The 14,420-nt window shown below is 32.2% G+C and overlaps 1 protein-coding gene across 1 annotated transcript; it reads left to right on the plus strand.

Annotated features, from left to right (window-relative positions):
- Positions 1 to 11,441: 11,441 nt before the first annotated feature.
- CYCP4;1 (cyclin p4;1) lies at positions 11,442 to 13,189 on the plus strand. The gene is made up of 2 exons (XM_086417418.1): positions 11,442 to 11,866; positions 12,749 to 13,189. The coding sequence occupies exons 1-2, from the start codon at positions 11,532 to 11,534 to the stop codon at positions 13,017 to 13,019; spliced, it is 606 nt and encodes a 201-aa protein (XP_086273544.1). The 5' UTR covers positions 11,442 to 11,531; the 3' UTR covers positions 13,020 to 13,189.
- The last annotated feature ends 1,231 nt before the right edge of the window (positions 13,190 to 14,420 follow it).

Consider the following 14,420-nt stretch of genomic DNA (forward strand, 5'->3'; position numbering starts at 1 on the left):
CCATGAATGATGCCAAAAGTGTGGAGGTTTTTGGAGCTTTTATTCTTTGAGATGAGAATTATTTGTTACTTCTTTAATCGTGATTTAATGACCCTTTGCTCTTGGTACTATATTTCTTTAATGGTCATGTATGGAAGCTTGGACGGTAAAAAGTGAGGATGAAAGAAGGTTCAAGCTTCGGTGTGGTGTCTGCCAAAGATCCTCCAAAGCTTAAGTTAATATTATTTAAAAAGAAATTAATTTGGAGAATAAAATGAATAATAATTTGCTGACAGTGAGATTATCCAGAGAAGTGAGTTTTTACAAGAATTCCTGTTCTAGACCTTCTCTCAATATTTGAGATAGAGTTTTATAGTTGAAATCCCGAGATAGGAGTCACCATACAACTAGTTCAGGTGTAATGCTTGCTAGTTGTTGAGTAGGATGGAAGCTGCTAACTCTTCTCTTGGGTACTATGCCTGCCCCTCATTAATGTCGATACTTGAGTTGGTTTAGTAATATATTAGTATAATAAAGGCTAATTTGGTATGATTTCACTATTTGGGGGTGGATGACTAAGATAATGTCATGTCTACTCCCCAAATGATAAATATTCTGACATATCACATTAACTGCTTATATTTGGTGTGAGGAGGAGCTTGGATCATCTACCGAGCTGAAAGTTAATATGCATATGTTTGTGGGTATTAATGCTTTGTTACTGTCAAAGTTCACTTGATGGTTCACCCTACCACAAAACTAATTCTGATTATACTTGCCTGGTGCAAGGTTCATATCATGCTACTAGAGATGAGTTTTTTCCTAATAAAGAGTTTTGAACTAACAAAGGTTGGATTGGGTGCCCCATCTTGTCCCTGTGCTCAGTAAGACTAAAAATCCATCATGGTTTTGTAATGATTTTGTAGAATTCACACAAATCGGGTTTGGTACTTTTATTAAGGAATACCTAGCTTTTGAGACGTGTTTCAATCTCAGCTTGGGACAAAAATGATCTCCACAATAATAAATTATTTTTTTATTAATATTATTTAGAAATTAGTTATTTAGTGAAAAGTTCATTGGGTGTAGTGCAATATATTATATATTCAACAATTGTGGTCTACACCTCATGCTTCGTCATATATATTTAGGTGACAAAACTTAGACATTTTTTCTTAGAATTTTTTTCTTAATATTAAAAAAAAAACAAATTATTTATTTATAAATGAGAAAATTAGTTGTTTGTGATTAATATGCTAAAGGGATTTTTAACCCATATAATGGTGTCAACTATCAACCATTCCTTTTGGCTTTTTGGTATGCCCTAATCATCGTGAGATCCTTTTAAATATTTTTACTGTTTCAAATTTTAGATTTCATCTAAAGTATTTCTATTATAGGACGCTTGTATTCTTGGATAGATTAACATTAAATAATTAGTAGACTTAAGAAATTCAATAAAAATGATGAACTTAAATAAGCAGTCATGATCAAATCATAACATGGTAAGTGAAAGTGCCTTCATAAAATCCACGAAAAATATATGGATCCCAGTGTTTTTGGGAGTCGCCACCTAATTTAGGTCTAGGAACTATAAAATGACTTTGAATATAATTCAGGTCAGTTTACAATAAAAACAATGGGCAAGAGATTAGATTATGGGTATAAGAAGGTATTAGGCATTGAATCTGCCTAATTGAGATGATTGGTCTCTACTATGATCCAAGACTATCTTACGATCAACGAGAGGAGACTAAAGTCTAACTTAAGGTTAAAATTCAACCTAAGGTCAACTATGGAGATTACTGTCACTTGACTTATCCAAATAGGAGGGGCAAAAAGGGATCACCCTTATTGCCAAAGATAAATGGAGCGATTGAGGTTTTTATTCCAACTCTTATTATATTATCCAAAGTCAAGGTAAAGTCTACCTAGGTCAAACCTAAAGCCAACTAGAAGATTATTGTCAAGGTCAAGGTAAAAAGTCAAAGCTAAAATCAAATAAAAAAACTAGATAAAAATCCTAGGTCAATTATCATCAAATTGTGTTGAGTCAACTTGTAAATAAAATTAAAAAAAAAAGAAAGAAAACTAACGGATAAAAGAAAAATAAATTGTAGTGATCGGGCTTAAAGTTACTTCTTCTTCTTGTTATGAAATGTGAAAAGAAAAATCTGAAAGTCGCAAGATCGATGGTTTGAGAGGAGTGGGCTGTTATTGGAATGGTGATAAAGAGAAGGTTTGAGGGTTGTTAGAACCAAACATGGATAAGTGATTTAAATGGTGGTGTTAGGGATATTAATGGAGTCATTATACGAAAGTAAAATGAGTCTATGGGGGCTACTAAAGATATTAATACAGTTGTTGTTTGGGATATTTGCGAAAGTACAAGAAGAATGTTGTTTGGACTATTATACGAAAGTGCAACAGGATGGGTGTTTGGGCTATAAAAAAGGGAGTAAGGAAGATAGGTTGAAAGTGATGAGAGAGTATAAAGAAGGTGATGCAAAGTATGGGGTTGGTTTTATGAAATCGTAAGACAATTGTGGCGCCCCGCCGAACACTAACACAAATCCCCATGTCAGATCTCGAGGTACTAGGTGGCACCTCGAAATTTCGGCATGGTCTCCTCTGTTTATGTTAGCATTCCAAGGCGTTCAACCTGCACCTGATAAACGACATACAATCCTGCATACATATACAAAATATAATACTAGCGAAAGCTTATACACATCTAATAACGTATGAAAGATCAGAGTGCGGAAGAATAACAAAAATACAGGATTATACAAAATTCCTCATTCTAACAGAAATCCTAATACTCAGAACAACATGTATAATACTCTCGGATAAATCGACACCACTAGGGGTAATAACCCCAATACTCACCAAGTGACGAACTCTGGCCGTCTATCTGACCTACCAGATGATTCTTACTCGTGCTCTATACCTGCCTCGTCAAACTTCGGATCTGAAACTAAAAAATAGAGAAGGAAAGGGTGAGTAACAATGGTTACTCAGTAGGGAAACAAACAATTTCTGCCAATAACCCCTCCTAACATGAACGAATAAGCATACTGAATCATTTTAAAATATACAAAATTTTACAGAAGAAACTACGATTAACTGGTTCATATAGCCAGGGATGAACAACTAAACATTTTAAAACTCACATTACATCGATCAGCAGTACTCACTATAACATTATCTTTTTATACAAATCTAATTGATCAAATGGAAATAATAAACATGGATTTCATTTTATATATCAAAATAAACAACAGATACATAATACACAATGGTGGAGTATTGGAATTAGAGTGTTGGGATTCACGACTGGATCGCTCCCAGTTGGGACATGATGTTACAATTTCTCTCTGGCTTTTAGTTCCTGATTTTGTGGCTGGTCGCTGTTTACCACGTTTGGTTGACCATTTATCCGGCTCAGGCTGGCCATTTGACGTGACCGTAAGCAATGGGTCTCTTTTCGATGTGTCAGAACGTTCGACTACTATAGATTGTTAGTGATCACTGACCAATCATCTTCGTCTGTGCCTATCAGACGTACATGTGATTCCCAAATATACAAACCATTCCTATACGACCACCTTTACATTACAAGTTCACTAGTAAAGATAGAGAAGAATAAACCCGGATTCCAGTTGTGACTCTACTCTCATACGCGTCCCATACCACGTATGAGCTTGGTGGTCCCTACTGTACATCCCAGGATAGTACACCACTCCGGATGATATGACGCACTATCCCTTCAGGCATTCACAAACTCTTTAATAGCTCACAAAATAGTTACATATATATATTATTTTTATTTGAAAAAAAGAGAAATTAACAATACAAGGTTGAGAATAGATATCCAGTTTCCTACCATGCAAGTGTGGCTACCCGGCCTAAAATAAATAACATAACGGAAACGTAAACAGCGCTTCGCGCTAACAGAAAGGAAATAAACATGCAACCAATAATATTATCCCTGGATATCTGTTCACCAACCTACACACAACACAACAACGTAAAATGCAGACATCACCCCTCGGTGTGACTCTGACATTTTACCGTTTCATACCTTTTTTCTTTTTTTTTTATTTTTACAATTTTCAATCTCTTCAATAAAACATTCCATTTTCTGATATTCATCAACTCAATATGAGTTCATTGAATATTAAATCACATTTTCCAACTAAAGAATTTATTTTTATCAATAATATTAAAAAAGAATACAAATTTTATATCAAAACGGGGTCTAAGCAGTGCACAAGACCCAATTGATGAAAATAATCCGTTAAAATATCCTACCCACTTATAATTTGGTCAAAAATACAATTAAACATATCAAACATGCAATTTCTGGCGTGAATTTTGAAATAAACAAAGAATTCTATATTTTGGAAATACATCAAAATTTTTTGATAAAATCCTAAATGCAATTTTCACAATCTACGATTACTAATAGAAATTGAGAGTTCCTTACTATCACTAGACGACGAAATTGAAGCACGTGCGCAGAAATCGAGACGAACGGAACTTCGAAGCGGCTGATTTTCTAAACTGGCCTGGTGGTTTGGAAGATCTTGATGTGCTCGTCTCTTCCCCCTTCTACGGTGAAAGGCGGTTTGACCCCGAAATCGATGAAAATCGAGGTCGAAGTTACGAAAATCTCCGTATAAAAATACGGCTGATTTTTGACTATACGGGGTGAAAAACACGAGAAAACGGAAGGAATTTGGGTGGGTTACGTAGAGAATGAGGTTGCGGACATTTTTCCCTTCTGCGTCGAAGACGGTTTAACCCCGAAACGGACAAAATCCGAGGTCAAAGTTTTGAAATTTTCGTATCCAAATACGGCTGATTTTTGACGATATCGGGTGAAATAGAAAGTGAAACGAAGAAAGGTTGGGTGGATTTTGTAGATGTCGAGGTTGCGGATCTTTTTCTCTTCTGCGGTGATCGTCGAAACTAGACCATTTGTGAGAGATCTGAGGTGGAAGATCGGAAGAAAAATGAAATTTTCGTTTATATATGTCGCGCTGTTTGGGTGGGTTGGAGGAGACGACGTTTTAAAAAAAAATTAAATTTTTTTTATTTATATAAAATTTGGGACGAATTCGGTATTTTATCAATTGTTTTAATCGATGATAACTTGATCATCCGAACTCCAAAACTGACAAATGAATACTCTATTTCGCCTAATTTTTCGTTCCGGATCTAATGGTGTAGTCAATTTCTACAAATCTTATCTCTAATAGAAATTTACATTTTTGACCTGAGATGACCCCTAAACTTGATGTCGTTTTCGTTTTTTTTCGATAATTTGACTTCCTGATCTCCAAAAATGACAAATAAATAGTCCATGTTGAATAATTTTTCGTTATGAACCCAATGGTATAATCAAATTTTAAAAATTATTACTCTAACAAAAAGTCACTGTTTTAGCCTGGTCCGACCCGGTAATCGAGGATTTTGTAACTTTTATATTCGGATTCGAATTTGAGCGTACTTACAGGCTAAAGTATGTTTTTCGATCATTTTGAATCCAATGGTGAGGTCAGATTTCATTAAAAATGATCAGAAACATTCTAAAATTTTACCCCTAAGTCCCACTTTCAAGATTTTCTTAAAATTCCACTATTTATTTTTTTCCTCGAGATACGAATTAAAAATTCAGGGTGTTACAACAATGGCTCCAATGGAGCTGCTGTTGGTCATTGGGAAGAGATGGTCTGTGAGGATGAAGTAGAAAAGAGGAAGTTGTTGGAGAGAAGGGAATACCAGAGGTGGGTGTGGGACGTGATAAAGTGGAGACTTGGAGAAGGTTAGCTAACCCTTTTTTTTTCTTTTCTTTTTTTTTACTTTGTGTATGCATTTTCTTTTTGTTATTTTTTTAACTCATAATTTTTTTTTTCTCTTTTTTCAATTCAGTAAAGCTCTCCCAAAATATTGGGGGGGGGGGGGGGGGGGGGAGGTGTTCTTATAGAGGGGGAAGAAAGAGGAGTCCCACAAGGACTCCCTCTGTTGGCTGAACCATATGGAGGGAGAGAGGTCAAGTCTTCATGGGATACTCTTTCTCTTTCTCAATTTTTTTTCCTTATATTTTGACTTCTCTTGGCCCAACCAACATATGGGTATTCCCTTTTAATTGAAATACATTATCAATGATCCCATGCATCTCAAGTACATTGTAATAAATTCCTCCTATTATTTGATTGGTCAATTAAAAATGTGCATTTGATCAATTAGTTGAACAAATTAAATTATTAGTTATCCTATTAATTGGTTTTAATGAAAATATATTTCAAAAGATTGTAAATTGGTCCAGATTTTACAATTGATTTTATGGGTTATGATGGGTAGAGAAGATTTTAATAGTAGATTAGTTCGATTTATGTGATTTTGTTTATGGATTTAAGATTAGTTAGATTGATTAGAATTTAATTTTTGGATCGAATTGATTGTAATTTTTCGATATTCAGATTTTAGCTTTTAAATCTTGAGATTTTTAACTTTTGATTTCAAATTAATACTTTGATATTTGGATCATGACTTAAATTTTATAATTTCATGTGGCTGAGAGTCGCCATTCCTCGTGAAAAAAATTCTTCGTTTTATGTGAGAAAATTCATCATTTTTTCTGATGAAAATTGTCATTTCATGTGGATTTTTTTTTTATCATTTTCCTAAGTGTAGTATCTCTATATTTTGATCAATTTGCATGAATATTTTCAATCTCAAAGTCATGTTTTCTTAGGAATCTAGGTTTCTAAGTAAAAAATCGAACATTTATGAGCATTTTGGTTATTTTTGCAATTCTTCGTAAATTTTTTCGTTTTCATTGATTTTTTTTCTCATTAGACTTGAAATCATATTCCAAGAGCAATGAAAATACTTTTGCGACATTTTGGAGATATGGGATCTATGAGAGATATTTTTGTCATTTTTTCAATTTTTTTTAAATTTTGATGAACGATTTCATTTGGTCATAATGTGATTCTTTCTAAATTTTAAGATCTTATTTTACTAGCGTTGCGAAGTCTTTGAGTCATTGAAATATATAGCGACCCTATACTTGCTATGTTAAGTGTAAATGATGCCGATTCTAAGCGTGCGTAATTTCTAAGTTGTGCGACCAGAAAAGAGAAAGAATGTGAAAAGACTGTGGAAGAAAAATGACTTCTCACAAATTTTTGGCTCTTCGTATGTACTATACGTTTACTATTAGAAATCCACAATAACTAGGAGACGAAGTTGTCGAATTAGGCAGTTGCAAAATGGGGTGCTATAGTAAGCAACATCACTATTATTGGATACTTAATAAAAGTGATGCACAATCTATACAATAAAACCAAATGTTGTCCCCCTTAAATCCTTTCCATAAAGAGGGATTGAGATTTAACTTCACCACAAATTTCGAGGATAATGTTTAGGGAAAATTTCTTAATGATCCCTACCAAATTTTTATTTATTTATTTGGTTCCTAACTTTTGGAGGTTAGCTAAATAGTTCATTTACGTGTTGTTTGTTAAACTGAAAAAAATAAGTGCTGAATAGCATTAAACGCTGAATTTAAGTTCTGAAAAAATTATTTGTTTAGATGCTGAATCATATTTGTTACACATTGTTGAAACTGATAAATTGTCTTTGTTACCCTTACAATCATATTATACATTGTTTGCATGTTTCAAATGCTTATTTATTATCAAACACAATAAAATATATTATTTCTTATAAAATTAAAATATAATTTATTTTTAAATAATAAATAATACTCAAATCTTCAATTTATAAATAATAATTTCTATTTATAAAAGCCCACAAAATTCAAATTAAAAATAATAATGTCATACAAGTCACCAAAATTTGAAATCAACTTTAAAAGAACTTAATTTTGGATGAATAATTTTCGATGGAAATGAAGGATGTGTAATTATAAAAACACCCTATGAATTAATAAGGGCAACCCACACTATAGCCATTTTTTGTTTTGTTTTATATGGATTAAAGTTTTTGGAATGAGCAAATTTTTAGTGAAGATGGTTTATATGGTCTACATATCATCCTCACAAAAAATCAGCCAATTTTGAAACTTCTAACTCGTTAAAAATAGTTTTTTTTTTTAAAATGGACAATTTACGGTTCTTGAACTTGTTGTGATAGGGTTAGAAGTTTTAAGATGTGCTGATTTTTTGTGAGGATAATCTCCTCATTGCAGAGATCATCCTCACCAAAAATCAACTCATTCAAAAAATTTTAACCCATATAAGACAAAATAATTTAGCTATGGTGTGGGTTTATTAATTTGTGGGGTGTTTATATACTTATCCATGGGATATAAGAGGTAATATCCTTTTAAGAATAAAGGCATACTTATCCATGCTCAAAAAAGCAAAGGGCATACTTGTTCATATTGAAAAAAACGAAGTGATTACCGCTTCAACACTTTTTTTCAGCATCAAAATAGTGCTGAATTTTTTTCACTTATTTTCAACAATAAGCATGAGTAAACAAACGCGCTATTTTGACAAAAGTGCTGAATTTAATTTTTTTCAGCAATAAGCGCTGAAAAATAGCGCAAACAAACACCACCTTAGTAAATTCCTCTTTTATAATCAGTCCTTGAACCTCATTCTAGACATTTCTCACGATTTAAATATCAAAATTTCCTAACCATTCAGAATCACTATTTTTATAAAAAAAAAAATTATGTTTCCAACATCCCGATTGAGTTTTGGAGACTCCATTTTGATGAAAAGGATTTGAGAAGGAACAAAAAGCCATTTTCAAGTATTTTAAAAATGTATGTAAAAAAACTAGGGTTTTTCAATAATTTTGCTTCATTTTTGGATGAAAATCGATCAAAGATGATTATTTTGGTTTGAAATCATCTACACAAGTTGTTATGTCAAGTTTTAAGTCGATTTTTCCATGTATTTTAGTTGGAAAAACTTAAAAAAATAAAAACGGGTGTGCTTTACAACATCGAGGTTGACAATTTTTATTTTGGATTTCAATATTTTTATTGCTGAGTTTGATATTTTGTTAAAAATTGACGAACTGAAGAATAATTATTGTCCAGGTTGACAATACTTATTGGTGAGCTTGACAATAATTAAAATTGGTGAGGTTGACAATAATTATTGACGAGCTCAAGAACTTTTTAAAAAAAATATCGAACTCGACACTAAAAATATTTGAATTAAAAAATAAAAATTGTTGACCTTCACGTTGTAAAACCCACCCATTTTCATTTATTTCGAGTTTTTCCAACTAAAATACATGGAAGATTTTAAAACTTAATATAACAACTTGTGTAGATTTCAAACCAAAAGAACCATCCTCAATCGATTTACATAAAAAAATTGAAGCAAAATAATTAAAAAACCTTGGTTATATATATCTTCAAAATGCTTGGAAAACCCTTGAAAATGTTTTCTTCTTCCTTCTCAAACCCTATTCATCATAATCGAATACTCAAAAGCTGACCAGGATGTTGAAAATCCAATTCTTTTTTTAATAAATAGTAAGTTTGAATGGTTAAGGTAATTTTGACATTTCAAATGTAAAAAATGTTTAGTGTGGGGTTTAGGAACTTATTAGAAAATAGAGATTTACTAAATGGACTATTTAGCTTACCCTAAAAGTGAAGGACGAATCAAAAAGAAAAGTTAGCACTAGGGACCATTATGTAATTTTTAATTCTATTCATTTTCTCCTCCCCTTTTCAAGAATGTATACCCATTCAACTTCATCATCTTTCATCTTCTACCTTCTCTTTCCAAGAATATCTTTCCAAGTTATATATTTTCTTATTGTCTTTTCTCTTTTCTGATTTTTTCAATAGAATTGTGATGAATGCACGCAGTTGGGTATGTGTTTGACGTGGCAAGAACATAGAACCATAGATCGTTTTTATCGGGATACATAGGAAAACGATGTGTGTTTCTGTGCCTTTGCCACATCAACCGTACCAACACCACATGCATTTATCATTAGTTTTTTTTAATAATATCCCTCCAATTTTATTATCTTTCTTCTTTGTCTTTTTTTCGAATAATACCCTTTTAATTTTGTTGTCTTTCATCTTTTATCCCTTAACTCAAAGTGGATACTCATCTTGATAGGTAAAGGCAACTCTAATTTATTAATAAAAGCCAAATACGTATGACTTATGACGATTGAATCTAACTTAGAAGCGGCCAACTTGCTTCAAATTTTTTAAAGGAACCCTCGTTACAAAACACATTGCATTTTGTATTTATTTTACACTCTTACATTTCCGTCAATATTTAGAATACCTTGTTAAAAATGTTAAATGTAATTCAATGGAGAGGTTCCTTTGAAATTTTGAAGTGGGATGGCCATTAATTTTTTTTCTTTTTCCTAAGGATAAAATTAGTTGATCAAGCCAATACGTTTTGAGGCTTTAGACATAAAATGGCATTGGAGTAATTAAGTAATGAAAATTGGGTTGTTTTATTGTTGTCAATTATTATTATGGAAAGAACGCCGGCCCAGACAAGGAGGAAGTAAGTATCTGTAGATTGCCAGCATGTTAGGGGTCCACATCATCAAGATTCACCTTTTGCTGTGAAGTCTCGTCTTTTTATCCTTTTTAACTCTTTTGATTGTTCTTCCGAAAATACCCTTTGGTATTTTAGAAATTAGAAGGTACAATCTAATATTTCTCAGCCCAATACAAAAGGCCCCTGAACGCAAATCACCGACATTAACCTTATTAATATTTGTTAAAAAAATAAAAAAAAATATTGATCTTAAATAATACAAAAAAAAGGTATTTTTTATAATAAAAAAATACTTGAATAAAAATTAAATAAAAGAGTTCAAATTTAGAAAAAAAGCCCACTTCCAAACATTTTTTTTTGTTTATTTTTTCTTTTCTAAAATAAAAGACTATACTTAAAAATAAATTGTTATTGTTATTTGTTAAATTGAATTTGTAATTAATCATATATTTTTTTTTAACATAGATGAAAAAAAATTCCCCTTTGAAAGGAAATGATTCCGGATAAAATGCCCAATCATACATGTGCAAATGACATTTTCTTCAAAAAAGTTATTTTTCATTCACACACTCCTTGAAAAGGTAAGAAAAGGTAATTTAGACTTACATATCTAAGTTTTGGTTGATATTTTATAGATAATGTCTCCTATAACCAAAATAGTTTCATATTCAACCCCCAACCAATAATCCATAGTTTTGTTTCTTAAAATATGTTAGAATTTACAACCAAAAGAGGGCATGTTATCGATTTTTTTTTTCTTCTCATGAGTCAAGAAATTCCAATCCACGTTTAAATTTCTTAAACAATTGAAATTGGGGATCGAAGGATATGTCTGTGATATATAAAATAGTCAAGGTTATTTAAGTAAACTAACCTTGCACTTAACGACCACTTTCCTTAAGTACAAATCTTTATATAATTGTGACAGTCTGACACAATTACATTGACACAGAGCTTCCATCAACACAGTTGAAAAAGAAACAACAACGACAACCACAACCACAACAAAGCTCATCAATGGCAGAGCTAGAGAACCCACAAACAATGCCCAAGGTCATCACTTTCCTCTCCACTTTACTTCAGAGAGTGGCAGAATCAAATGATCTAAACCGTCCATTGGACACACAGAAGATCTCAGTCTTTCATGGAATTACCAGGCCCACCATCTCAATTCAAAGCTATCTTGAGAGGATCTTTAAGTACGCCAATTGCAGTCCTTCTTGCTTTGTAGTTGGTTATGTTTATCTTGATCGGTTCGTGCAGAGGCAACCATTGTTGCCAATTAATTCCTTTAATGTTCATCGGTTGCTCATCACTAGTGTTATGGTTGCTGCCAAATTCATGGATGATATGTGAGTATTTTTTTGTTTTTTTTTAAATTGAATTTAGTTCAATGTGTTTTTTGTTTGATATCTGATTTGATGTAAAATGAGTCTCTCATTCTATCTGGGGTTAGTTTCTTGGAAGTTTGGGTTTTTTTCTTTCTTTCAAGAACTGGTTTGATCTGCATTAATTTGAAATCCTTTTTGACTATTGTTGAAAAAATCTGAAAATTTGGACACCCAAAAGTCCATTTTTTTGTTTTGTTCTTTTCTTTTTAATCGAATTGCTTCAAAGGGTTAAAGCTTTTGATGTTTGATATGGAATTTGATGGTTCTCTCTGGTTTCTTAGATTTTTAATGGATTTTTTTTTTTACATGGAATTGTTTGATTTGCTTAAATTGAATTCTTTTGAAATTATTGGGATTTATAGCTAAATGATAGATTGAAAAATCTGAAAATCAGAAAACCTAAACGCCCATTTTTTGGGTTCTGCTTGGGAATTCGTATCTTAGATGATTTTTTTCAGTAATTTTGTACTTTTTAAAACCTCTTCCAGGGAAAATTTGTCTTATAGTTCCACTTTTAGGTTTTTTTTTTACTTCAAAACAAGAAATTCCTTGGAGACATTAAAATCTTCCTCTGAATTTTTTTTTTTTTTTTTTTAACAATTTTCTTAAATTTTTTTTTTTTTAATTTAATTTATTAATAGTTTGTCGTGTTTTTCTACCATGAAGCTGTTGTTTCTTGAAGAACGGTTTTAAGATTTGCAAATCTAGCTGTCATTCATTAAGATGTTATAGGGATAATTTAGTAATTTGAGTTCATAAATTAATTCCAATAATTAAATATAAGGGCATTTTTATGGTTGAAATTTGACTGTTATTTATTTTTTTCCTTTTATGTAATTTCAGTTACTACAACAATGCTTATTATGCAAAAGTTGGTGGGATCAGCACAGAAGAGATGAATTTCCTTGAAGTAGACTTTTTATTTGGTCTGAGCTTCCATTTGAATGTGACCCCCAACACTTTCTACACCTATTGTTCTTACCTACAAAGGGAGATATTGCAGAAATTTCCTCTAAGTTTAGCAAAATCTCCTCTAAATTTAGGGAGATCTCTAAAGCTCCATTCTTGCTTCAATGAAGATGAATCCACCCAACAAAAACAACTAGCTGTATAAGGTCTTATGTAATATCTAAATTAATAATAGTCTCTCTGTTTCCTTTTCTTTTGTGGCTAAACCAACTTTTGTTTTGTTTATTTGTTTGTTTGTTTGTAATTTTTTTTTGAGAATTTAGACTTCAACAGTTCAAGTCAATGGCATATACAGGTGGGAATTTCTTCTTTACAGTCTGGCTAACAAAATCTCTTATTAGTTTTTTTATTTATTAGATTTATATAGTCCAACCAAAGATCCAACTTTTCTGGAGGTCAGGGCTTCTACAAACATGGTCATGTAGCATTGGGTTCTTAACTAAAGAGGAAAAATTAGACAGATAAATTAGTGAGCGAAAACATTGTTCACTGCAATGGGGAAGGTAACCATGATTTTAAGAAATTGATTTGGGAATTGGATCTGTAACTGCTATCCAATCCGACTCGGCCTAGTCAAACCCGGGGCAGAGCCAATATTTTGTCTACGTGGGGACATTAAGACCTTTAAAAGTTCTTTTGGGGGTAATAACGGCGGATTTTATATTCTGTCACTGATATCAATCACAGTCGTAGTAGAATATAAATTTTAAAAATTCTTGTGGGGTAATTACCCACGTTGCTCCAATTCTAAATTTGCGAGTTGAGTCAAACCATTTCATATTGATTTGACTTTAGTCATATAATATTTGAATTCTAAGGGAAGGGTTTTTTCTATTATAAATTGGATTAATATGGGCATAATTACAAAGTTTCGATTTTCTACACTATGTGAAAATTTGATGGGCCAAGGCCCATGACTTTTAGAAATTGAATTTTGACTGCCCCAGAGTCGATGAATTTTTTTTATGTTCCCCAAATTTGACGGTTTAGAGCCATCGAATTTCTCCCATGCTCAATTTGTCGGTTTCGGTCCATACAAAATTTAACAATGAAAAATTTGATGCATTGGTTAGTTGAAAATTTCTTGAATAATCTAGAAAAAGTATTAGATAGATGTCGAGAGAAAAACCTGGTACTTAACTGGGAGAAGTGCCACTTTATAGTAACCTCCGGTATTGTTCTAAGACACATAGTTTCCCACAAAGGAATAGAGGCAAATAAGGCGAAAATTAACCTTATCGTGAATCTACCTCTACCAAAAATTGTCAAGGAAGTCCAATTATTCCTAGGCCATATAGGATTCTATAGGCATTTTATCAAAGACTTTGGGAAAATTTTCGAAACCTTATGTGAATTACTTGCTAAAGATGCCTCCTTTGAATTTTCAACATCCTGTAGAAGCTTTTGAGAAACTCAAAACTGAATTAACATCTGCACCTACCATCTAGCCACCTAATTGGAACATTTCCTTCGAGGTAATGTACGATGCATTATATTACGCTATAAGTGTTGTTCTGGGACAAAGAGTTGAAAAACTCCCTCATGT

This window comes from Akebia trifoliata, chromosome 11, assembly GCF_017979445.1.
Source record: "Akebia trifoliata isolate Shusen 1 chromosome 11, ASM1797944v1, whole genome shotgun sequence".
Classification (NCBI taxonomy): Eukaryota; Viridiplantae; Streptophyta; class Magnoliopsida; order Ranunculales; family Lardizabalaceae; genus Akebia; species Akebia trifoliata.